The sequence below is a fragment of the Cyprinus carpio genome, chromosome A7 (genome assembly GCF_018340385.1).
Source record: "Cyprinus carpio isolate SPL01 chromosome A7, ASM1834038v1, whole genome shotgun sequence".
In the NCBI taxonomy this organism is placed as follows: domain Eukaryota; kingdom Metazoa; phylum Chordata; class Actinopteri; order Cypriniformes; family Cyprinidae; genus Cyprinus; species Cyprinus carpio.
The window spans coordinates 25,117,673-25,144,647 of record NC_056578.1 but is presented as its reverse complement, the minus strand read 5'-3'; the positions used below and the strand labels follow the sequence as shown (position 1 = coordinate 25,144,647).

Below are 26,975 nucleotides of genomic sequence, written 5' to 3'. Positions count from 1 at the left end.
AAAACGGAATATTTTCTTTCTCTTTATTTATTATATAACTATGGTATGCTTAATTTTAAGTTTTTAATTGAAATGGTAAGTGGTAAGCTGCCTGGTCATGCAGCCTCATTTTATGGTGAAGTTATGCATTAACTTTATTTTTTATGTCTTGCGTCTGAAAGAACCAGAAGCTCTAGTTTAATTATGTGCGACATTTGGTACTTGCGCCTGCCACAATTTTGATATTTTCAGCTTGAAACGACTATGAGCTACTTAAGCTCACACTTTGCATAAAGAACTACTATTAACGGGGCATTTCTCAATCGTCTCCAAGTTTTTACTAAATGGTAATAAGACATGATACATTATTACTGGTTTGCACATAATGACAATGGAAAAAAATATGATTCAATTGCAAAGAAATCTGTTTTTTGCTTTGTCATTATGGAGTGGTGTGTAGACTAATGTGAAAGAAAAAAAAAAAAAAAAAAAAAAAAATATATATATATATATATATATATATATCTATATATATATTATATATATATAATATATATATATAGATATTATATATATATATATATAATCTTATAGGTCTGAATACTTCACAAGGCACTGTAAGTAACCCAATGGAACAAGTAACAGTTGTGGTAGTTATGCAACATTTATTTTGTTTGAAATGTAATTTAATGAAATGTAAACCACACCATGGAATTAGATTCACTTGTATTCACATGCACTGTAAAAAAAAATTATTGCTGCAATTAGTTATCACAACTTAAAATTCAACATTAGAATAAGTAATAATGTGTTGTTTCAACTCAAAAAGTAAGTGTCCATGCTTGACATATTTAACTTTAGTCAAGTTGGATTTTTAAAGTTATCTCAATCAATTTTAAGTTGCCATAAATTATAGCAAAATGTTTTTTTTTTTTTTTTTTTTTTTTTTTTTTTTTTTTTTTTTAACAGCGTGTAGACTTTAGAAAACAGAAACAGAAAATGTCCATAAACAGTGGTATTTTACTCTGTAGGACCTTACAAGGAGATGGAAAGCCTGTGACTAATTGTTTACTGTCTCGTGTGGCTTAGACTGCTGACATGCAATGTGTCACATGTTCATGGGACACATATACAGCAAATTTGGAAGATACCCCCAAATAGTTTAGTTCTTATGAATTTCTTGCAAGAAGAGTGTTGTCACCGTCTCCTAGCATTGTATTTTGCAATAAGCATCAGACAGTCTGAGAACTAACCACAGTTGCAACCAGTTGGCCAACGATGCTTTTGGGAAACCAATCCCTGGTCAGAGCTTCCTGTCCATGAGCAATCCAGCCTCAAGCCCATCCATCATGACCATCTAAAGTCACCCTCATCTCATCCATCCATAATACTTTGACAAAATCCATCTTCATGTACTTTTTTTGCCCATTCAAGATGCTTTCTTTATGCTCCTTTCTCAGAGGAGGCCGGATTTGTGCCTTTTTTCACCTCAGAAACTTCACGAAGCACACTACATGTAGTACTCCGAGGTACATTTGGCAAGCCACAACTTGTGAATATGACTGAACTCTTTATTCTTTGTAGATCCCTCTTCTCTTCTCCTTTTTCCTCTTCCGCCCTTCTTGAGAATTCTTGAGAAACACAGTTCTCCATTTTCTATTTAAAACTTTTGCAATTTGTCTTCCCAGAATCAGAATCAGAAAGATCAGAATCAGAAAGAGCTTTATTGCCAAGTGTGTTTATATACACAAGGAATTCGTCTTGTTGTCAGGAGCTTCCAGTACAGAAAGTACAAACATAGAGCAGACATACATATAATTTAAGATAATAAAAACACTAATAATAAAGAGAATAGACAATAAACTATAAATAACAATACAGTCATAAAATATAGAGAAAAACAAAATGGCAGTAGACAGAATTGTGAATGTGCATATGTGCTATTTACAGATGTACAGTCCTGAGGTGTGTTAAATGTGTTGTTCAGGTGGGATATGGCCGGGGGGAGATAAATGTTCTTGTGTCTGGTCAGTAGGAAAACGTATCAGACTGCAACTCATACTATGTGTGAAGAAAATCTCTCTGTTGAATACAGGGCTGTCAAAATGTACATGTCAATAACGCATTAACAGTTAAAGATTAAGTAAATCAGACTCTATTTGGCCGTATGAATCACATAGTTCATGTCGGGATGCAGTATAGCTTAACAAAATGTATCATGTCTGATGTAATATTGCACAATCAGTGTTTCAACCGGGAAAAGATGCCAATGGGCAACCTCCCACTCTCTCGGAAGCCAACAAGGAAGTGACTAAAACTGTAATTCATCGACTGGCCACTTGAGGCTGGCTGCAAAAGGGAGTCAATCCCATAGACTCCCCATGTTAAAATGCCCACCTTAACAGCAGAAAAAAAAACATGTTTACAGCCTGGTTCAAAAAATTATTTTAGTCTATATAGCTAATTTTGCCCTTCATGATAACTGTGAGGCGGGATAATTTTTTTTATAACTAATCCGTTTAAATTATATTAAGCCTTAAAGTTCTGCATAATTAAAGGCGTGGCCACTTGAGTGACAGGTGGATTGCCGCTGCTGACACTGCCATCGAGCTCGGTGGGCATGCTTTCAGCAACCAGCTCCCACCTTTTTGACCCTTTTCGATTATCCGGGAGTGACACGCAGTGACGCACTGCCAAGATGGCGACAGCCCGCTCCGCCCACTTTGAGATTCAAAAACACTCTTCAGAAAACTACAGGTGATGTCACGGACACTACGTCCATGTTTTTATACAGTCTATGAAAGATGCCAATAAAACAGACTGTGAACAGTATCACTTTATGTGGCATTTACATCAGCAAAGTTATCCACTGTTTACAGTTCATTAGTTAGCTAAAACAATACTAAATAGGAGTTGTTTTGTTTTTACTTTTAGTTATTTATATATATATATATATATATATATATATATATATATATATATATATATATATATATATATATATATATATATGTTTGAATAAATCTGGCATGAAGACAGGTAATTATGAAAAGGGCCGTACCCACCACTGAGGTCCCCGAGGTCCGGACATCTGTATTTTTCCAATAACAGAAGTTGTAAAATAATTACCTTATATTAATTCTGCTTTGGTGCTGCAAGGATAAAAAGCCAAGATAACAGATCTTCTCATCTTAGATGCATCAGCGGTAGGGGTGTACGATATTTGCATGCGATAATATGTAATTGTTGTTTTAACGATGTGCGATTTGACATTGAGTATTTTGCAAAAACCATTCAAACCCCCCACAGAGAGCACGCATGCATTACTTGAAGTCTAGACTACTGCATGTGCACATTTAGAGTGTGTTCTTTCTCTGCATGATTCAGTCTATTAAAATGCATTTAGAATGATCACAAATTCAAGACATGGGGGCAGAAAATTTACATATTTATACCACTTCATATAGTTAATCGATTTCACTTGAAGAGTGCCGTTTTTCTCCAAAATTACTATGATTATAAATATGATATAGATTTTTTTTTTTTTACAACAGCTCAATAAACAAGAAGGTAATTAAGAGAGTTGTGTTTTAGACACCATATTGGCTGTTTTGCTTGTATTTCGCCAACAAAAATATTTTCAAACACAGCCACAGCACTGTTTTGCATCTCTGAGCAACATAATGGTGTTTTGTTCCTGAATGAATCAACCATTTAATGATTCGGTTCAATCGCAAAAACTCACTTATTAACAGTGATTTGCTGCCACCTGGCGATTTTAATTTCACATTTCGACTTTTTTTTTTTTTCATTTCAAATATCAGTATTCAACGTTTTATGTTTAATATATCAAAACATTATTTATGCATTTGTATAACTGCAGGTTCAATGCATTCATGTCTTGCATTGTGAAAATACATCTAAATGCCAGATGCAGCTTCTGTGTTGATTTCATTTGTTTGGTAACAGCCCAAATGTCTATTATCCTAATTCACTGATTAAATGTAAGAATTTGATTTATAAAGGTAAAAATGCCCATAAAATGTAAAAATCAGTTTAAACTTATTGGAAAAGATTAATTTATATCAGTGGGAATAAAATAATAATAATAATAATAATAATAATAATAATAATAATAATAATAATAATCCTGTTTAATCATTTTATACGTGATTTTACTGAAGGCTACCAGGATAATTAAAACTTTATAAGAGTTTATTAAATTAATAAACAAACTGTATCTTCTCTATTTCCAGTTAGTAGGGTGGATCATTCATTGCAACATTTAATCTGATTCTCATGTTTAAGAATCACTAAAATATAAAAATAAATCAAAATAACCCCCACTTTAAACCTACTATATATTATTATCCAATTTATGAGCCTTAAAACATATTAAAATGCACACATGTAGGTCAGGAAAATCAAAATTTTCATGGGGGAGCATGCCCCTGAACCCCCCTAACTCCATTTTGGGACCTCAGTATTTATAAAAACTTGTGTACGGCCCTGTTTCTGAAGTCTATGTCCAAATGAGTTGTAAACACACATTTCGATTTTTGAGTGTATATGATATCTGAAAATAAATATCAGTTGAATATAATAGATCTGTTGTTCATTTTTTTTTATTAAATTTTGGTTTCACATTGATAGAGGCATAACACACTGTATGAGATTATCTATGAGATTATGAAAGAAAACAATTCATGAGAACTCTGTGGCAGACGCTGTACTAGATCTGAGATCTTGAAAGAAAAAAATGTCATGAGAACTGTGGGTGTGTATGAAGGGAAGTGATGAAATAAGTTATAAATAAGCGTGTAAATGCGAAAGTGGTGATCTCTGAAGAAGTTGTCTTAACTCGACATTAGTGTGTCTGTGTCATGCTGAACCACAGCAGCTCCAGTTTAAACTCCACCAGCTGGACTACAGCTAACCTGGTCAGCGGTGGGCTGATGGGTCTCTGCTTCATGGTTGGAGTCCCTGGTAATATTGGAGTAATTCTTTTCATAGTTCGGCATTTCAAAAAGGACAATTTCACCGTTCATCTAATGCTGAATCTGGCAGCTGCAGACATCTTATGTTTGATAACCCTGCCTGTGTGGATCTACAGTGACCTAGAGAGCATTGACAAAGTAAGCTGCAAGTTTTTCATAGCACTCGTCTACTGTAGCGCATACTCAAGTGTGATAACAGTAACTATGCTGAGTTTGTATCGTTGTTTACGGATTCGACATCAACATTCACAGTTGTGGATGAGCAAGAGAAGAGAGAGAGCGCTGCTGATCAGTGGTTGGGCTCTGGCACTGCTTTTCTCTTGTCCTGGTGTACTTACACAAGATATCACTGAAGGTGAATCCAAGTGTGAAAGAAAACTGGAGTCAACAGCCAGTCTTATTGTTGCTCTACTGGAGTCATTGCTTGGATTTTTTCTTCCTTTCACAATCATGCTGACTTCATATTATTGCTTATACAAAACAGCCACACAGGGAGCATTCAGATACAGACACAGACCGACTAAACTGGTCACACGGATTGTCATAGTTTTCTTCATTTTTTGGGCTCCACACGAAATAATAAAATTAGAGGAAATCTGTTCTCTTTTTTTAGGATTAAATCCAGTTCTCTCTTTTGCCAGTGACATTGTTGGAGGTCTTACATTCATCAACAGTTGTGTGAATCCATTCCTCTATGCCTTTTCCTCAAAGAGTTTACATAAACGCAAACAGCCAAAGGAGACCATGGTCACTAAAGGCTCACAACATTTACCAAGGGATCATTTCATAGAAGTGAACAGCTCACTAGTAAAGCTTTGCACCTTGAACTAAAGAAACATGTCATATCAACATACGCAGAAGAAACTGGACAATGATAGAAGCACCTTTTAAAAATGCATTTGGATGAATTTCAGAAAGCTGTATATGTAGCACTTTTTAAAGAGTTTTTGATGAGTTTAATGCTTTAATTTTTCTGTAATTTCACCACTGTAATGCAAAAGCTATTATTCTTATGAATTACATTATGACTCTGAACTACAGTGTACTGTATAAATGAAAGCAATGTCTAAACAACACATGATCATAGTGGGTAATGTTTAGATGCATGCTCTTTTTGTTATTCATCAATAATTACCTTTTAAGTATTATATATTTAAGATGCTTCTTTACTGAATGTAAAATGCATTGTTTTGTGATTTGATGCATCAGTTATCATTAAGCATTTGTTGTGTGAACTGTTTTTAGGGACTGAAATGGCTATATTGGCATTTGCTGCTAGAATAGTACTGTACAATCTAAAGACAGTACAATAGCTTGCTTATCTGTAAGCCATGTGTGTGCAATAATGTTGGCAAAATCACCTAGTAACCAGAAAACAAAAACAAAAACAAAAAACACTATTTTAAAAACAACTGAGCTGTTGTCACATGTACAACAATATCAGCTGAGCACTAACTTTCTGTTTTAGTTTTTATCTGTTGTTCCTGTTTCCAATCAGATCATGTGTATTTCTCAGAAGACAGTGAGTAAGTCAGCTTTGTCAAAGACTGATATGGTTTGAAATGAATAATAAAGAGGTCACATTCTTTGAAAAACCTACTTCCAGTTCTCTGACATTCCTTCTCCTTCTTTGTGTAAGAGGTATCTGAAATCTAAATAGACAACAGCCAGAAAGAATGGGGAATTGTTTACAAAATAAAAATAAATAAATAAAAATCCATATAAAGACCATCTCCTTAAGATAGAAACATTTCTGTGAAGGGGATTGGAACTGCAGCAAATTGCACAGCGGTGTATTTGTAATAGAAGCAAATGCAAAATTGATTTTTAGGTGAAGTTAAAGAGGTGCCACACATTCTTTGTTTATAATGAGGATTCATTGCATCACTGGTGGTAAAAGTTATTCGTGAAGTAGTGGGAAAACTAATACAATACTGCTGACAATTCAACATAATACAAAATAACACTTAAAAAAACAATGTCAAAAAAAAATACTCAATTAAAAACAAAATAAAAAATAAAATAAAAAAAAAAAACCGAAAGAATCACTATATCACTTTTTCCACAAAAATATTAAGCAGCACAAATGTTTTCAAGACTGATAAAAAATGTTTCTTGAGCATGAAATCAATATATTAGAATGATTTCTAAAGGATCATGTGACAGTGCTGACTGGAGTAATGACTCCTCATAAATTACCATTGCCATTAGGAATAAATTCAAATAGAAATGTTTTAAATCTGCATATTTGTGTGGACTAAGAGGAGACAACAGTGAAGACAGACCTGTCAGACTGCACTTCAGCTGCACACACACACACACACACACACACACACACACTGTGACTTTGAGGAGCCTGTTAACTTTTATGAGGGTTTTAAAACACTTTTATTGCTTTTCTCAAGTGGATTGAAATTCTGTGTGGAAGTGTACATTAATTTGGATGGGTACTGTAAAACTGGGTGTAATGGTGCATTGATTTATAACACAAATCAGAAAAAAATGCAGTAAGACTAAAAGAAGTGCATTACATTCTTCAAAAATGCCAACCTTCTTACAGATTGAGCCATTTTTTAAATGGACTGCCCAAATCAGCAAAAACAAGCCACCCACTTGCATATGATAGATTTTGGCTTAAGAACATGTAATTTAGTTTTGTTCAGCCCTTAAATGCCAGTGTGTAATCTTGTTTCCATCTATTCAAAGCTTCTATCTGGCCTCAGGGGCAGACACAGATTCTTCAGTCTCAGTCTGGTCTCTGTGTTCAATATATTGTGAGTTTGGTACTCATTCCTCAGGAGAACTGCTGAGACCTCTGATCGCTCTGACATACACTAAGCGGATGCTGATGGCAGTGGACAGCATGATAAATAAGGATCTTGGTCCAAACACCCACTCATTCGGAAAAACAAGATTTCTGCTAAGCTTTTTCTCTGGGATGTACTTTAATAACTATCTATGCGACACAAGCATCTTTTATGTTTCTGTCAAAGCTTTGAGGTTTTCAATGCAGTTGACACAATGAGAAAAGGGCAGACAATTGCAATCAAGTTAAAACACGGACCGTTTATTTTTCAATATATATTTTTCTTAAGTAATAATGGACTGAAAATACTGTTGTTATATAGTGAAAACATTCCAACAGTTTTCATACCACTCAAACATACATAAAGGCAAGTGACACAAGATACATTAACTAGTAGTCAAAAACAAACTACATAAAGTTAAGATAAATCTGTATACTACGTAATCAATTCTTTCAAAATAAAAACACTTGCATAACAGCTTCTAGATTCACTTTTATGTTCATAACCAACAACATCTACAACACTCTATTCAATCCACATCCTGAAATAATGACATGCAGTTAGTTTACTTAGTTAGGTTACTTCACTGTATGATGATAGGGGGAGTTTGACCTTAAATTAATAGTTTAAAATGAGGCATGTTCTCTACACATAGCCAAGTTTAATGGTTCTTACACAATAAGCTGTAAACTGTGTTTTTAAAATAGATGCAAATGTGGGCAAGGTCCTATATATATATATTTATGTACTATATAATATATCTCAGACAAAAACAATCCTATGTTAGCAAGACTGGGCTTGTATGGCAGTCTAAGTAATGCTGACAGGAGTTTGTGGTGCGTTAGCTGACAGAACACGGGTCATCTTTACTGGGGTGCATCTCTCCCTGCAGTAGCTGGATCATTACTGCCTTGGTCAGGTAACTGCAAGTGCCACGTTTCCCCAGGGCTGGTGTGTTGTAGAAGGCCTCCATGTTATCCTGTGGATTATATTTACCTTAGTAACATCACCACAAAATGCTAATGCAAGCAGACATGCTATTCTAATTCATACTGGCTGCTGTGTTTTAAAATACATTAAAGGGATACTCCACCCCAAAATGAAAATTTGTCATTAATCACTTACCCCCATGTCGTTTCAAACCTGTAAAAGCTTTGTTCTTCTTTGGAACAGAATTTAAGATATTTTGGATGAAAACCGGGAGACTTGTGACTGTCCCATTAACTGCCAAGTAAATTGCAACTTCAAGGTCCAGAAAAGTATGAAAGACATCGTCAGAATTGTCCATCTGCCATCAGTGGTTCAACCGTAACATAACGAAGCAACGAGAATACTTTTTGTACGGGAAGAAAACAAAAATAATGACTTTATTCAACAATTATTCTCCTCTGTGTCTCTCCTCATCACTGTATCTGCTTGCGTTCAGCGGATATTCTTCAAAATGGCGCTACGGTGATGCGGAGAGACACAGAGGAGACAAATTGTTAAATAAAGTCGATATTTTTTTTTTTTTATGTGTACAAAAAGTATTCTTGTTGCTTCATAAAATTCAGATTGAACCACTGATGGCAGAATAACTAAAATTATGATGTCTTTCATACTTTTCTGGACCATGACAGTGTAAGTTACTTGGCAGTCTATGGGACAGTCACAAGCCTCCCGGTTTTCATCCAAAATATCTTAAATTTTAAACAGAAGACAAACAAATCTTTTATGGGTTTGGCACGACATGGGGATAAGTGATTAATGACAAAATTTTCATTTTGGGGTGGAGTAACCCTTTAAATATTAGAGCTCTCAGTCTTTTAATTACATGCTATGCTGATTAATGGCTATTTACTGAGAAAAGCCACCAAACGAAGATAATTCAAAGACATTACATAATTGTGGAAGGTGAAAAGCAGTGAATAGACATTAAAAAAGTATATTTTGTCAATATTGTTTGTTTTACTACAATATACAGTACTGTTATATACAGAGGTTTCTCCTTTTTTAAAGAAACTAATACTTTAATTCTGCAAGGATGCATTAAATGCATTTACAATGTTGCAAGATTTCAACTGTTCTTTTGAACTTTCTGATCATCAAACAATCATAAAAATGCAGTTTCCTCAAAAATATTGAGCAAAACAACAATCAGCATATTAGAATGATTTCTAAATGATCATGTGATACTGAAGACTGGAGTAATGGCTGCTGAAAATTCAGCTTTCCATCACAGGAATAAATTACATGTTAAAATATATTAAAATAGAAAACGGTTATTTTAAACAATTGTAACTATTTCATAATTTTACCGTTTCATCAGTATTTTTGCTGAAATACGTGCAGCCATAAGTGTTTTCAAAAACATTTAGACATTTTATTTACCCCAACCTTTTGAATAGTAGTATATATTGATCCAAACATTTGATAACATTAACTTAATCTGCCCTCACCTGTTTCTCAGATCCATCCAGTTTGCTGCGGTCTTTCTGAAAGTCCGCAAAAGCATCCTTAACCAACCAGTCCAAATCCACAGCCTCCTGAAACTCCAACTCTGGGTTTCTTTCCAGCAAAACTGACACCACCATTAACAGCTGCATTCAGGTCATCAAAGACACAAAGACACAGGGTCAAACAGCAGGTGAATGATATGTCAGATTACAAATTCAAGCGTTGCAAAATAGGTTAAGGCTGCAGCAGGACCAAATTGTGCCTAACCTCCACAATGATCTGCCTGTATTCAGGCAAAACAATGTTCTTCAATGTGTCTTCCACCAACAAGGAAAAATTCATTTCATACATGGTCATATCTGACAGAGTAGGTTGCTGCAAAAGAGTGAAAGATTGAGGTGGTCATCTCAAACGGCAGATATTCTGAACACATTTAAAATGATCCATTAATGATGCAATTATTTATGCAGGCCTAAAGGTCCTCAACAATACCATGCTTAATATTTTCAAAAAATGTTTAAACTATTTAGAAGAGTTACCTGAGGGAGATGTTTTCCTCCAACCATGATGCCATTCGGTGTTCTCTCCAGGATTTGCCAAACACGGTCATAGAAGCCGAGAGGGTTGCGGTTGAGGGAGCCATCGATCTGACGTCTATTGAGCCACGTTCTATGGAAGTATGGAGGATTAAAATTAATCCTTAAAACTGTTGCAGTGAAGAAATCATTAAATGCTAACTCTGAAGCAGGATTCTTTTGGGAAAAAGGTTATTTTTCTTTTTCAAAATTTGGTGTCAGTAGAATTCTAAATGCTTTTCGAAAGAAATCTTTTATACTGAACAAGACTGCATTTATTTGAAGAAGACCATATTCTCTTACTTGATAATCAACCTCAGCTGCCCTATTAAAAAGGGTTAGGATTAATCAAATAATGAAAAACTGTATACTACTTTTGTGTTTGGACACAGCAGATAATTCAGTCTTGGCAGGTATCTAGAGTAACACACAGACGGTCAGCATTCTGCACCTGCCAGTCTGCTGAGGCTGGAGGACATCCAGCAGGAGCTGTTTGACATCACTAGGGGACATCTGGTAGATGTCCTGAGGTGCCATGTCCCCAGCACGAATCTTCAACTCATGCTTCATGGCTTGAACAATCCATCTGATTGAAAAATAGGCACGACAAATAAAGTTTGTTTAAGGTAACCTATGTAAATAATTGATAGAGAAGATGTGGAGAACCTATTGCAATAGATTTGATTCTTAATGATGTGAGCATGTTTTATGAAACTCTTGGTGATGGCGTACCCCACACGGATCTTCAGCATGCCACTGAACAGCTCTGGGTTGTTGGAGATGATCCAGCCAATGTGGATGACGAGCTCCTGCTGCAGCACGGCCTCTCGCTCGCCATGGGGGCTGCACTTGCTGTATATGATGTCTTTGATGACCCCTGGAGACAGGGGGTTAGAGATCACGATCTCTTCATGCCCAAACAGGCCGAGAGTCACCTGGTAACACAGAACTGCCGTCAGTCTGTATCATGATGGATGATTTCTCACTGATGCATTTTTGCTTGTTTCTTTTACTCTGAATGGGTTTTAATGTACTGCACTTACGCAAACCAGGATCATTCATTTTAAAATGTATAAATCCAACCTGATCTCATGGGAAAAAGTAACCCTTTTTGAGGGGGTGATTTTGTATGAATTCGTACAATGCGATTTGGGAAACGTGCTATATTTAGGGAGAATGTTGTATGAAGGTCCACCGCTAAATCAAAGCATCAGAGGGGTGAAGGCACGTCGTTTGAAAGCATACGAATGAGATCATACAAAATAGCCACCAATTGGCAAAAACATAAAACAGTTAATAATTGCCATGAGAGTGTGTTGTGTAAATCACAAAATAACAACACTCCAATACAAATATTGTTTTCAAGAAAACCTCCCATTAAATCAATCAAACTGGTAGTAAGCTTTTACAAGATGTTATTTTAAACACTGAAAGTACAATATTATTACAGTGGCCTTGAGCCAAAAGTAAATGTTACATTAATAAAACAATAACTTTGTTTTATTAAAATTGTATTGGTTTTGTTGTTGTTGTTTTCATTCAAATTTGTGTAGATTATCTACATTTCAATGCAAAAAAAAAAAATATTAGAATGGCATGCTTTATCGCTCTCTTTCTCTTATGGTATGGTGGGCCAAATCAAAGGTCATCAGGGGCTAGCTTTGTCCCATCCAACATCTAGTATACTTATCTTGGTCTTTGGTTATATTTTATTTATGTAATAGAATGCATATATTTTTAAGTGTGGTTGAAGTATGTGGTGGTTTGCTTTGCATGATCTGCTGTTCTCCTCACAGTTACCAGCAGACTTCAGTATTGCTCTGCTATGGTAATTTACCAAAATACACATTATGTAGGGAGCACACAGAAAAGGGCTCAGCTTCTTTAGATTAAATAAGGCTAGGACTATAATTTTACATCCAGGTCAGCTCAGACTGCTCTTGTATGCAAAGAATGACCCATTTTCAAACCAAACCGTACCCATTTATCTTAACCACAACATTAGGCCCCTAGGATGCAATTTATATGCAGATTCACTGCTAGTGCGCTACTCTGATGAATCATTTCACAACCACCAGAGGCTTAACGGGCCTATGTTGGGACACTATGGCAGTTCATTAAACAAACACTCCACACCACACCACACATAATGTTTGTCTCAAAACGAAGCAAATAAAAGGTAAATGTACAATGATGTTAAATGTAATGCACAAACAATGGGATGGTTACAGGAGTTCTGGGTAAAAGCGATTTTGCTGCAGAAGCGAAGTCAAATGAAAGGGCAGCAAGGTTAGCTTTGGCAGTGATGACTAATGCAATTAGATACTATCATGATGCATAATAGGAAGAGGAGTCCATCATGACTTTTACATTTGATGTGAATTTAAGGCTAATTTTAACCTACTTATAGTCAGTGAACAGGAAAAATTTTGTGGGAAATCCCAGATTGAAATTCAGATTTTTGACTTCAGTTTTTATTCATACCAATTATTTAGGCCCCTGCTCCTGTTTTCCACTTACCTGCTTGCCATGCACTAAAACGCTAGTAATGCTCGGTGCAAGGCTGTCCACTAGCTTAGTTAAGAGACTGGCAGCAAGGCGCACAACGGACCTGGTGAACACAACACAGTACAACAGAGATATTCTCACTCATTCAATGGAGCCAAACATAAATGGGACTGGACTGTAGCCTATTACAAAATATAGGTTATCCCTAAAATATACACACTACTGTTCAAAAGTTTAGGGTCAGTAAGATTGCTTTTTTTTTTTTTTTAATAAATGGATACTTTTATTTAGCAAGGATGCATTCAACTGATCAAACGTGACAGTAAAGATATTTATAATGTTACAAAAGATTTCAATTTCAAATGAAAATTAATTATAGTTTCCACCAAGATATTAAGCAGCAGCACAACTGTTTGCAACATAAGAAATGCTCCTTGAGCACCAAATAAGCATATTAGAATGATTTCTGAAGGATCGTGTGACTCTGATGACTTAAGTAATGCCTACTGAAAATTCGGCATTGTCATGACAGGAATAAATTACATTTTGAAATATATTAAAATTATTGTAACTATTATTTTTTTTTTTTGATCAAATAAATGCAGACTTGGTGAGCATAAAAGACTTCTTTCAAGTATATTAAAACATCTTACCAACCATAAAGTTATGAACACCACTGAATAAGACTTGCTGTCTCATAAACAATGACTAATTATGTAACTGGAGGTCAGAAGTAATTCATTTCACATATACTGTATCACCAAAAAGAACTTTGTGAACCCCGCCAAACTTCTTTGAAATTTAGATTTAAATAAATCTAATTGTAATGCAGCATAATGCTCATTTGAATAAATGAGACGTTGTTACATATTCCAAGATTTTGACCCCCTGTAGCATTTAAATCCTCATTAGTATTTCAAGCTGGGCCCTGTGGAACAAAAACGATCAGGAGAGCTCAGCATCTCAAAGTGACAAAGTAGCACTGGGCATTCAGACCCTGGTGCTGTTGCACCTGGAATACACTTCATACTACAAATTTATACTACACTTTCGTAATTTGCATGTCCACTAATTTATTAATTAATTTGGCAAGCGCTTTTATCCAAAGTTATCATCTCGCGATGTATTCAGGGTATTCGTTTTATAAGTAGGTGCATTCCCTGGAAATTGAATCCATGACTTCAGTGTAATTTGAGCTACAGGAACCTATTTAAATGTTCACCAATTTCATGTTTAGCTGATGGATTCCTTTGAGGAATTAATATCAATAGGTGTTATGGACAGGTTATACTGTCACAGACATAATGGGGTTTAGCTCACAAACAAACTGCAAATGAGACAAATTTGAGAGTTAAAGTGGCAACCCCAGTTATGAGACATCAATTTGTGTTATGAAGGATATAAAATAGTTCACCTCCAAAAAAAATTACCATATGCGCAAAATAACAATTACAAAAGGAAAAAACAAACCAAAAGTAATGGGCTGCATGGCTTCTCTGTGCATGATTATAACAGCTTGAGTGAGCGGATATAATGAAAGACAACAACAAAAGGATGAGTGCTGCGTGCTCATGAGTTAACACATCCGTCGGCACAGAGTCAACAGTTACACCACACATGCAGAGGTTGTATACCCCAGTGGCTAATTACCTGCTTGCCATGGACCAACATAGTGGTAATATGTGGAGCTATAGAACCGGCAAACTTCTGGATAACGGCCGCAGCACTACGCACCGCCTGCCTACATGAGGTTTGCGAATTTAAGAATATATATATGCGCATAGTGTGTTTAGTTGTATATAACATTAGACATATACAAAAAAGAGGTATAAACAGAAATAACCATAAATATATCAAGAGTTCCTCATTTTTACCCAACAAATAAGTGCAACTCTAAATGCTTCTGGAGAGTATGGTGTAAACAGGAATCTCTTACCAAAGCTTCCTGCTCCCAGCTCTTCTGTAGATTCTCTCCAAGTCATCTTTAAGATTCTCTGAACATAAAGGAGGGTTAAGAATGGCACGTTATCCATAAAAACACATATTTGCAGACAACATCCCGGGAGCATTTATGCCAAAAGACATGTGGAAGCTCCAGATTGCAACATAAAATCACATATAAGCATATATTTAATCGGTCCATGCTTGTTCAATAGATCCATTTAAGAGTGTGAACCGTCTTCAGCTAGGAGGTGAACTGTAACTACGGGAAGTAAGACCGTGACAAGGGTGTGAGCTAGCATTGCCAACCCACTTGCTTAGCCATGAAGGCACTAAATGGATTACAGCTGTGGACATTTCATTCAGATGAGCTTTAAAAGCAGCCATGCGGTAAGAAGTGTCCTGTGGCTCTTTAAAAAGCTCATCATTTTAATATTGCTGAAATACTTCAGCCACAGAAAGTGAAAGAGAAACCACATACCATTTCTACTGAAGAAGTCAGGGCCTTCTTTTCTGAGGAGAATACTTGCCAGCTGGGCTTGACTGGCCAGACAGTCACAGTCCTGATAACAGAATACGAGTTATATAAGAGCACCTATAGTAAACTCATAATCACACATGGGCAGGATAGTTAGGCTCACATTGAATTTCTGTAGAATCTCAAATGTGGATTTATGGAGCCATTCCTCAATGTTGATCTCGGGCTGCTGCTCCAAGTCAGAGGCGTTCGGTGTGCTGGTTTGACGTTTCACTTTCGAGTGCTTGGGCAATTCCAGCTCCTCAAAGCTCTTAAACTCTGGGATCCTAAAGAAGAACATAAAGGAAGGTATTGTGGCAATAGGAAATGGAAGATGAATCTGAGGCATGCATTAGAAACCGTGAGGGTAATTTTTTTCTATTGCCTCAATAAGTGAACCATATTGAACATAAAGGTGGAGAGGAAGACAAATGGTGCAAATGGAGGTTAATTCTTACTCAGCTTCATTGACACGAAGGAAATCCAATTGTTCCACCACAGCGCCTGATATCAGGGTCTACAGAGTTCCCACAAAGAATGTTACATTAGACCAAAGGGAACACACAAGCATTCAGACAAGACATGCAATGATGCATGTAATATGTCCTAAATGACTGTTAATCAACACGCTAAGCAATAAAGTACCGTAAAAGAGTATTTGCCCCTGTTGTGATATTCTTTATTATGCTCTCTATCACTATACAAATTCACAAAGGGAACCTTGTAGAGAGTATTATAATCATTTATACTACGGGGCCGTTGAATGCTTGAATCTGACTGGCCGACAAACGTTCTAAAGTGTGCAATTATTTTCAGGGAAACGCACAGCGAAAGCAGCTCTGAACCAGTGTTGCCAAGTCCACAGTTTTCCCGTAGAATTGGTTGCCGTGGGTTGTTTTTCACGTCCGCAGGTTGAAGCGTCCTCAATAACACTTAGCAATTGCAAATGGGGTGGGTTTTGTTGCGAAAACCTGGCAACCCTGCTCTGGACCATATCACTTCGTCAAATAATTTCTGTTATTTCAAAGGTCTTACAACAGCACAAAACCCACAACAACACTGGCCAGACAAATAAATATAGTAAGCAATATGATTATGAAACGACAGATCATTTGCATGTATTGCCACATAATTACGCTTTATTATGTAGGTAAACCACATACTCTATCTCTCCCGCTCTCCCTCACAGACGCACATACATAACTTACAGTACAGAAACATACACTCCCTAATGTTTTTAACTCTAATCAGACAATTTTATTTTAAAAGCTAAATGATATTTCGCACAAGCGAGGTAACAACGGCGCTTTTCGTAAAAAAAAATGAACTTAAATTTTCACTGTTAGTAGAGACGTTTCTGCCAAACAATTTTGAGAGACACGAAGACTCAGAGGTAATATACATGCTCTTGCTCACTCGTGCTCTCTCTCTCTCTCTCGTCTAATCATTTCATTAATATCTGCATTAGTCTGCTATCAACGGCTTTTTTTTTTTTTTTTTTTGAGGTGATTTCACTATAATTGAACAGCTTGATATATTGTACACTACCATTCGAAGATTTAGACTCTAAACATTTTTTGAAAGAAATTAATGCTTTTTTTCAGCAAGGATGCATTAAATTGATCAAAAGTGACAGTAAATATATTTATATTGTCTTCTTTCAAATAAATGCTTTTGAACTTTCTATTAATCCAAAAATCCAGATTGTTTAAATCATTATTTCCACAACAGCACAACTGTTTTACATTAATATAATAATAAAAATCTATATTTCTTGAGCACCAAAACAACATATTAATAAACCATGCTTTGTTATTTCTCAGATTTCCCTTGTCTAATTTTATTTAACAAAATGAAACTATTCAGAGAACTATGAATTAATTTTTTAATAATACTTTCTCGTGTGGGAAAAGGCGGGGAAAAGCTGGTTGTGGAAGTCAAAAAGACTTAGTCTTGTAAAGAGCAGCACACCTGAAGTCTGTCCACGTGAACTTTGACTCCTCCAATGTTTCCCTTCTTAAAAGATGCCAGCATGTCCAGTATGGGGTTGAAACGGCTCCCCCTAGCAAGAAAGAGATCACATTTCTGTACCTCTCACAAACAAAACCAGGATCTGGCTGATGGGAGAGACTCTTACTTAATGTTGTCCTCTCTGATAAGGGCAAGGAAGAGAGGCCGGCCTGGCATCTTCCAGTACTGCTTAATAAACTGCAAAGCATTCTATAAAAAAAAAATGCAAACACAAACGCGTTAATACAGTGCAGACAGCAGAGAAACACTCTGTAACCCTGAGGGCTGACACTGATGATTTATGGGAAATGTTTCTGTCCATTGCCCTAAATTTGATTCTTTCTTTATATAGAATGACAGACAAAGTATGGGACATAAAGTGAGCCCTCTTCTTACATTGAGGAACCAGTGAGGTGTGGTATCACCCAACTCACCTTAATATCATCTATCAAAAGCATGACATCCTGGGACAAGTAGAAGTCGCTAAGATCGAAGACAATTGGATAGCAGACCACAGTCTTTCCAAGGATTCGATAAATCTAAGGGGGAGAAAAATGACCCATTGTGTTACATACAACTTTACCTCAGACAGCATATGAAACATACCATCCATTCTGCACAGACAGACATATGAACATCCCTCTAACTCTCTCTGTATTTCTGTGAGAAGCTGCATACTGCCTACTACTGTCATACTAAACCTAACCGATTCTCCATCAAATACAGAGGATAATTACTCTGGACTTCCTACTTTTATCTTCCCCAAATGTCAACATGTTTAAAAACAATGTAGGCAGAGAGGCTCAGCAGGATTTATAACAGAACAATACACTTACAATCAATCATCTATAATTCATACCGACCCAGACCTTCTGCTGTAAGTCTGAAGGTTTGCCTACGCAAGGCTATATGACAAGTGACCATGGCTGTGAAGCTCCAAAAAAAGACATTACAACATCACCAAAAAAAAAAAAAAAAAAAAAAAATAAAATAAATAAATAAAGGACACATAAAAGTACTTATGAGTGCTATTTTCCAAGTCTTCGAAAGCCATTTTATGGATTTGTGGAAAAAAGTTAGCTAGATGTTAACACAAGAACTGCTGCAACCAGAATATTTGTGAACAAATCAGTCAGATCCATGAATAAATCATTCAGTTCACTGAAAAGAACAGTTTAATGGAAGAAGATTAGTCAATACCTTCAATTTCAGTCCCTTACGTTAAATTTCAATACCTTCAATTAAACAGTCTGTTCCTCACACATAGCCAATGCATTGCTTAGAATACTGCACACAATTACATTTTTTCTTTGAGCTGGAATCATATTTATTATCATAGTCAGTGTTTCATAGTTTCAACCACAAAGAACACTGTTTACCTTGCAAGTGCCAATGCAGCCAACAGGCCTCTCCGGTCTCCCACTCAAACCGAGCTTCTTATTGATGGCAAGGAAGCGGTATGCCTGGAAAAATAAAATCAGACCCATTAACAACAAAGGCATTATCCAAGCCATTATAGTACAGGAACCATGTGGTTTAATTAATACCGTGTATGTTTTGTTCAGTAGTTGATTCTGAAAGCTGGTTATTTCCCTGAAGAAAAGGGAAACTAAACAGTCATGACAGGGTATGTGTAGGCTTTTGCATGACTGGAACAGATTAAAGACTTTGTTGAGTGGTGTGCTTTTTAAAGCAATGGCAATGTTGAGTGAGATATCACCAGATAAAACTGTATCGCATGGGAATCACCTGTTACTGTGATTATTAATATCCCCTCATACCTGGCACAAGAATCAGCATGAGCCAGACAAGCCAGTTTACCTTACAGTTTTAAGTTGGTCCAACGCCACTGTGATATTTTTCACAAGGTCTTAGTGCCATTAATTAAGACAAAGAGATCGGAGCAATTAAGCCATTATTTGAGCATAACAATTTCACAACACCTCCTCCTGACCTCAAGAAAGCTGCTCTCTTTATAAGCTGCTCTCTTTATAAGCATCACTAATTCAGAAACCCCCCTGCTCTCCCCCCACTAACCATCATGAACAGCACTGTGACTGCAGTGGAGTCATTCAGGTTCCTGGGCACCACCATCTCTCAGGACCTGAAGTGGGACATTCACATTGACTCCATTGTGAAAAAGGCCCAGCAGAGGTTGTACTTCCTTCGCCAGCTGAGGAAGCTTAACCTGCCACAGGAGCTGCTGAAACAGTTCTACTCCGCCATCATTGAATCCCTCCTCTGCACTTCAGTAACTGTCTGGTTCAGCTCAGCTTCTAAATCTGACCTCAGAAGACTACAGAGGGTAGTCCGGACTGCAGAGAGAATCATCGGTACAACCCTCCCGTCTATTCAAGAACTGTACTTATCCAGAGTGAGCAAAAGGGCTGGCAAAATCACTCTGGACCCCTCACATCCAGCACACTCCCTGTTTGAACTGTTGCCATCTGGTCGACGCTACAGAGCTCTGAGCACCAGAACGGCCAGACACAGGAACAGTTTCTTCCCCCAGGCAATCCATCTAATGAACACTTGACAATAACTGTGGAACACATTACACTATTTATATTTACAGACACATATACTTATTATCTAACACACATACTTAGTGTACACTTAAATTATTATTTTTTTGCACATAATATACCTGTACATACATAACTGCTCGTAATATATCTGCCATACAATTGTCAATTTGTATATTGTCATTCCTTACCTACTGATTTGTATTTTTTGTATTTTTTTATTCTTTTATTGTGTGTTTTTTGTTTCTGTCATTCTCTTGCACTGCGGAGCTTCTGCTTCTGTCACGAAAACAAATTCCTCGTATGTGTAAACATACCTGGCAATAAAGCTCATTCTGATTCTGATTCTGATTCTAATTATTAATTTATCATTTAGATGATACTTTCATGTACCACAACTTACAGTATACTAATTAGACTCCAATGAACCAGAGACCAACTTGGTGTTAAGTTCCTAAGTAGTTCATGGTTACTTTAGGTTTCAAGCTAAGATTCTACAGATTCTAAATCATTACAATTTGCTGTGCAAAACTGTAGGAATAACCAGATTCATACATTTTCTGAAGAAAATGTTTAACTTTGCTTAGCAAAAGCTCACCATGTCGCTAGGTAGGTAGATTCTCACTGACAAGTCTAATATTTTGAATATGTGTTTGTGTGTTGTACTGTATCGATTTATGCACAAACACTAACATTCAAAGCTTTCCGGTAAGTAAGAATTTTTTTTTATGTTTTTGAAATTAGTTTCTTATGCTCATACAGTTAAAACCATAATATTGTAAAATATTTTTACTTAAAAAACTTAAAATAACAGTTTTCTGTTTGAAAATATTTTAAAATGTAATGTTTCCTAAAATGTAATGTTTCCAGCCATTAATATTCAGTGTCACATGATCTTTCAGAAATGCTTCTAATATGCTGATTTGGTGCTCAAGAAATTAGTTACATTAGCTTAAATTGTGTAAATTTGTGCTGGTTATTGCTTCTATGATTCTATAAAACCATTTGAAGAACAGCATTTATTTGAAATAGATTTTTATTTTTTTATATTATAAATGGCTTTATTGTCATCTTTGATCAATTGAATGTGTTCTTGTTTAATAAAAGTACCAATATCTGTCAAAAAAAAAAAAATTTGATATTTTTTTTTTCCTCTCAGAGTACCAATGTGTAAATTTTGGGTTTGGCTCACTCAACAACCACAAATTTAACCCCTTCCCAAGCAACCCCCATTTTGACAGAGCTGCAGTCTCTACACCACATGACACACAACTTGTAAACAAATACACTACCAGGTAAACACTGGAAAAGCAGTAAATTGCATGATTTATTCATGCCACAGTGCATGATGGGATGGAACAGTAGTCTTGCCTCCCTGCCACCCTATTTCACCAACATCCACCCACTTTGAGATTTATAGCCTCTTCACTGCTCAGGTTCACCCTTCAATCTAAATCTCTAGGGTTTTTCTGCCATTTTATTGTCATCCAAGTGAAAATAACAAGTCTGTGTCTAACAGTACACATCTCCTGTAGCATAGCAATATTAAAGGCTATGAATAAAGCCTTCACCTTGCTTTGTGATGCTTGCCTCAGTAATAATACTCCAGTGCAGAGAGGACAAAGACACAGTGTGCTGACATCTTTACGACATTAGATGGAGCTCTATTTCTCTCTGACCTCTTGCAGTCTGACATTCTCAGAATAACACTCCAGTACAAAAGTGTACTGCATACTGACAAACAGAAAAAATAACAGAACAAGCTGAATAAACCCCTGCTGTGGAGAACCCAGATCATATCCAACTGACACAGGAAAAGAGCTGCTAATTTAGACAAAATCTAGTTGTCAAATTTTTCAAGAGAGCTTTATGCTCCAGAACTCTTTTTCTCTCTCGATGCAGATCTCTGTACCTTGGAAAATTTGTGTGCAGAATAGCAATGAGGAGAAAACACAACTGAATCAGGAGTGCCCTTCCGTCTAATCAGGAGCTCAACATGCTTGACACGAAACCTGCAAATGTCACGCATGTTAAGCCTGTAGCACATCAAGAGGGGCAGTGAAGCCAGGGTGCTACAATAGCTATACAAAGGATTCTACAATGAAGACATTCACACTATTATATCTTTCAGCAGCCTTGACGCTTGGATTAGAAACAGCATGTCAACCTTTGAACTGCTCTCTTATCTGCGCTTGTATTTAACATGATTATTCAAGAATATCAAGTTCTTGGATTTGTAAAGGATAGAGCTGTACATTAGGGATGCACAAAAGATCGAATAAACAGCTGAATTACAATGACATCCACAATTAAGTAATCATGAAAAGTGTTGAGAGCATTCCATTTAGATCTATTACTACTGTGTAAACGTTTTCTAATGCATTTACAGCGATTAAGCATTGAAACCAGTCACAGAGTTAAAGTATTTAGTATATAGTTCATATAGTTCAGTATACAGTCATTAGAATATAGTTCATCTGAAAGGATGAGCAAGTTAATGTGAGCAGTCTGATCCATGAATGCATTTTCAATCTTTTTGTTGTGGCACATGATAATAAGTGCTGAAGAAACATCATCGACAGTAATTTGGAAAGATTTTAGATTTGTATGTTGCACTGCTCACCATGCAGACTGAGTAACAGCCAACATACATCAGAAGAAAGTGATTATCATCAACATCATAATCAACAAGGTTTAGAGAGTGTAGACAGCTTCGATGATTATATTGGGAGTGTTGCCTAGAGTCCGAAACTCTTCATGGCCTGCACAGTAAAAAGAGTTCCAGTATTTCTGTGTATAATTCATTCAGAATTTGGACACGTTTTGTTTTGTGTCATGCTGCTCAGAGGCCCAATGTGAAGCTGACCATGGAATCTTGCTTGAATTGATAGAATTTTTTTAATTATAAAATTGAATGTATTAATTAATATTAATCAAATTACACTACCGTTTTGGGGGTCAGCAATTTTGACAGTAAAGACATTCATAATTTTATTATTTCAAATCTTTTTTTTTTTTTACTTTCTATTCATCAAAGACTCCTGAAAAAAAAAAAAAAAAAACGATCATGGTTTCCACAAAAATATCAAAAAAATGAAGGTGCTGCAGCTGATCTGCAGTAGGCAGGCCTATCTAGAGAGCTCCAGCTGTCTCTGATAGGTCAGCCACTGAGTAAGCATCCTTACAGAGGCATACTCAGCAAATCATCGCTCTCTCTAATGGATACTGTAGCGCACATACTGACCGCGGAAAGAACACAGTCAAGAGAAGCAGATACTGTTGGGTTTCTAATTTCAAACAGCTTTTAAACCAAACTTCAGTAAATTGCATGTTCCAGTGACAAAGCCTTACCACCCACTCACACACCCATAGATAGAAGAACAAACATGTAAACACTATCACACACATTGCTCTGTGCTCTGTCAATTACAGACAGAATGGGCAGGAATAACATTCAGCACAAGATTTGTGACCCCTAAAAATACTCAAAAAATCTGATTTATGATAAATTTAGACCAGGTCGGTCAGTAAATGAACACTACATTCTATTGATATATTGTCACAGTGAATTAATATTTTGTAATTATTTCCACAAAGGACATTTTTTATATCTGAGAAAACATTAAAGTCTATTTTCAGAGTCTTCTGTCAAGCTAAGTGCACTCGTGAGGTTCAATCCGTAATGTGTAAATCTTTAAGAGCATGCAAAAATAATTCACTGACTGACATGACTGATGTGCCAGTCAATCCAAACTGACTAATAGTCTAATGGAGCGACTGTCACTGAAATTGAGCAGTGTGGAAGATTTGTTTGTTGGTCAGTATGATTGATTGCACAGTGATACCTTCACCAGCTCTTTCTGGGGCCAGATCTGAATGGGCTCCACTTGCTGCGGGGTCTGAGTCTGGATGCCATAGGTGTTGAGGAAGACCTGCAATCTGAAAAACACAAGCAAGACAGAGACTATTAAACATTAAAAACAACTCTATTAAAGGTAATGTGTGTCATTTCTGCACCATCAGTGGAATCAAAAGGAATTACAAAAATAACGACAAACTTCTAGAAGCCAATGTTATTCTTTTTCTAGCTTGTTTTCTTGAGATCACAACCTGTGTTCTTCCATGTGTTTGAAAACAATCAATCTTTTGTAATTCAATTTGGTGCAATTGTTGTGCTACATTATATTCCCTTGTTACAAAATGTCTGTTCAAAAACAAACCACATTATAGCGATTCTAATTGAAAAAAAAAAAGTCTTATTACTGCACTGTATTGCTTTTGATTGGACGAACATTTTATGACCCTACACCTTCCACAGATTATATAAATACATTTAGACCACTTAGTGATTGCTATGAGGATATGAAGAGACTTTCAACCAGCATGACAAAAAATGTTTTTGAACCAAATCACCTACCATGCTTTTAATATGCCACTATGTCTAATATCTCACTTAATATGAATCCTGTTCAAATCTTGTGTAAATATGTATGATGTTGTGATGTTACTAATAAATGTTACATCTTAACTGCCATAAATGAACATGATTCAAAGTTCATTTATAATTGGATGAAAAGAGTATCTTGCATGAGGGATATGCTAGCAGTGATGGCAAATTTTGATGTTTTTTTGACAAATTACCAAGAGTTTGGGTACAATTTGTTACTCCTTTGTAAAGTCACACAGATAATGCCATCTTGGATTTTTTTTCCCTTTGCGATTAGAGCAAATGAAAACACAAACAATATGTCTGTTGTAAATTTTTATAGTCACCACTAAAAAATTTTACCCAAATTTGATGGCTTCTGTAATTCTGAAAACCCTGGAAGTGTGAAAAGGGTCCATTTGGTCATTTTATCTTTGGTTATATGTATAATATGATCTGTGACATAATTTAAAAGACTTTAATTATCATATTTACATAGTTAACATACATCATAATTGTGTTATGTAGGACTTAAATTCAAGTCAAGGTCCAAGGGAAAAACAATCATGCATGACACTGATAATATAAATGAATGGTCTACAGGCACTTCTCTGTGATGTGGGGTTCAATGAAAATGTACATCTACTGTACAAAAAAACAGAACCTCTGCTCCAGGTTATACTATAATATTTAAACAACATTATTCAAGCTTTGCAGGGAAGGTGAGGTGTTAATTGGAACTTGTTGCTTTAAATGAATGTACTGATGGTTGAGTTAGACAAGTAATCCTGATTACGGTTTGCAGGGTGAGTGAGGGGAGAGGTGGGTTAAGTGCTGGGGTGAACAATGTTAAATGAACTGCAGAGCAGGCCTGGCTGGGACCAGCTGGCCATACGACCTCTTTCACCTCCCCCTCTCACCAGAAAAGCTTTAAATGAGAGTGCTGATAGATGAAGGCTACAGAATTGCCCAATAATTAGTGCGCATGCATCAATTAGACCACAGGACGAAGAGAGAGAGACATGAGAAATGTACTTACCTTTGACTTTCTGCTATCAGGGCCACATGAATGACCACATCGTTCTCAATGGGACCCTGCAGGAAACAAGCAAAGAAGACGTATTGGAAAACTTTGGGTCTCAAAGGAGAGGAATCAAACGCAAGGGCGCAGAGTGTAAAATCCATCACCTGTGAGCTCAGGAGGGAGTGACTTAACTAAAAATGAAGAAAAGCGAGAGAGACCTTAAAAGGGAAAGAAACGCCAGAGCAGTTTGAGTATAACAGTGAGAGGGAGAGAGGGAGAGCTTCATTGAGAAGGAGAGAAAGAGAGACTGCAGCAAAAGTTGAGGGAGATGATGGTGGATCAAAGCCCTGATTCTTTATGCTAGCTCATTACAGTCGTTTGGGCTGGATGGTGTAGTAATTTCGCTGAGATAATGAGTTGCTGATTGCTGAAGGTTTAGGTTGGGTCAGATCAATCAGTAGCTAAAGCCCTCTGCCTACACACAGAGGACACCCAGCCTCCATTTAAACCTTCCACTGCCACAACTCCAAAACAGCAAGAGCATCTTAGCAGCTAATTTGTCTTGCTTTCTTAAGATCACAACTTGGGGGCTTCTCCAAGGTTTGCCAGGCACTTCTCTTGCAAAAATGTATAGAACACATACAATATCCTTTCAAACCTTCTGCTACAACTTCAAAACACAGCTAATATGTAAATAACACACATTCAAATGCACTAGGATGCATCAAACGTTGAGACAGACAAATCTATTAGTCTAAACCAGGGGTCGCAACCTTCTGCTACAGTGGCAGGCAGAGGGATAATCGCTGGCACGCGAGCATTAGAGAAAACTGCATACTGACGTACATTTTGAGGTAATAACTTATCATAGTCACACAGCCTGTTAGGAGCTATAAATACTATTAAAGTGTGAGAATTAACTTGCATTAGTCTATGGATGTGTGCATGACCGCTGCACATACTAGGCACTTCAGACCAAAGCCTCAGCAGTCTAAAAGCACTCGTCAATGTCAAAATGTCAGATCTGGCCAATCAAATCAATGTAGGCGTCAGTTTAAAGTTAAAGAGAGCGAGGTAAGATGAAGCTGCAAATCATTTCATATTAGTCAACTTTTAACGATACGTTTACGATAGAAACGTTAAATGACCGACAGCTATATCCAGTGATGCAAACTACTCAAATTTTTTTCTCAAATATGGCGATTTTGAGAGAGAGAGAGAGAGAGAGAG

General features: G+C 36.5%; 2 protein-coding genes across 3 annotated transcripts in view; one reads left to right on the top strand and one right to left on the bottom strand.

The window, feature by feature from the left end:
• The first annotated feature begins 4,804 nt into the window (after positions 1-4,804).
• Positions 4,805-6,575, top strand: LOC109106258 (type-1 angiotensin II receptor-like). Its single transcript, XM_019119638.2, has one exon. It carries the CDS (start codon positions 4,863-4,865, stop codon positions 5,805-5,807), a length of 945 nt encoding a protein of 314 aa, XP_018975183.1. The 5' UTR covers positions 4,805-4,862; the 3' UTR covers positions 5,808-6,575.
• A 1,447-nt stretch (positions 6,576-8,022) lies between these two features.
• The window catches only part of phkb (phosphorylase kinase, beta), a 57,572-nt gene continuing 38,619 nt past the window's right edge, over positions 8,023-26,975 (bottom strand). Inside the window, exons 15-31 of one of the 2 annotated variants that reach the window (XM_042760589.1) lie at positions 25,761-25,816; positions 24,141-24,234; positions 19,150-19,233; positions 18,205-18,309; positions 17,898-17,980; positions 17,732-17,822; positions 16,219-16,277; positions 15,885-16,047; positions 15,725-15,806; positions 15,239-15,296; positions 14,953-15,043; positions 11,527-11,729; positions 11,246-11,380; positions 10,759-10,888; positions 10,487-10,594; positions 10,222-10,362; positions 8,023-8,762 (exon numbers count right to left, since the gene is read on the bottom strand). In XM_042760589.1, the coding sequence (XP_042616523.1) occupies positions 8,625-8,762; positions 10,222-10,362; positions 10,487-10,594; positions 10,759-10,888; positions 11,246-11,380; positions 11,527-11,729; positions 14,953-15,043; positions 15,239-15,296; positions 15,725-15,806; positions 15,885-16,047; positions 16,219-16,277; positions 17,732-17,822; positions 17,898-17,980; positions 18,205-18,309; positions 19,150-19,233; positions 24,141-24,234; positions 25,761-25,816 (1,821 nt within the window). In that variant the 3' untranslated portion in view covers positions 8,023-8,624. Of the gene's footprint in view, positions 8,763-10,221; positions 10,363-10,486; positions 10,595-10,758; positions 10,889-11,245; positions 11,381-11,526; positions 11,730-13,314; positions 13,406-14,952; positions 15,044-15,238; positions 15,297-15,724; positions 15,807-15,884; positions 16,048-16,218; positions 16,278-17,731; positions 17,823-17,897; positions 17,981-18,204; positions 18,310-19,149; positions 19,234-24,140; positions 24,235-25,760; positions 25,817-26,975 lie in introns of both variants that reach the window. The other variant, XM_042760588.1, reaches the window with a different exon arrangement.

Excerpts from the sequence above, each read along its gene's own strand:
- LOC109106258 (XM_019119638.2), top strand. The coding sequence starts at position 4,863 with ATGCTGAACCACAGCAGCTCCAGTTTAAACTCCACCAGCTGGACTACA.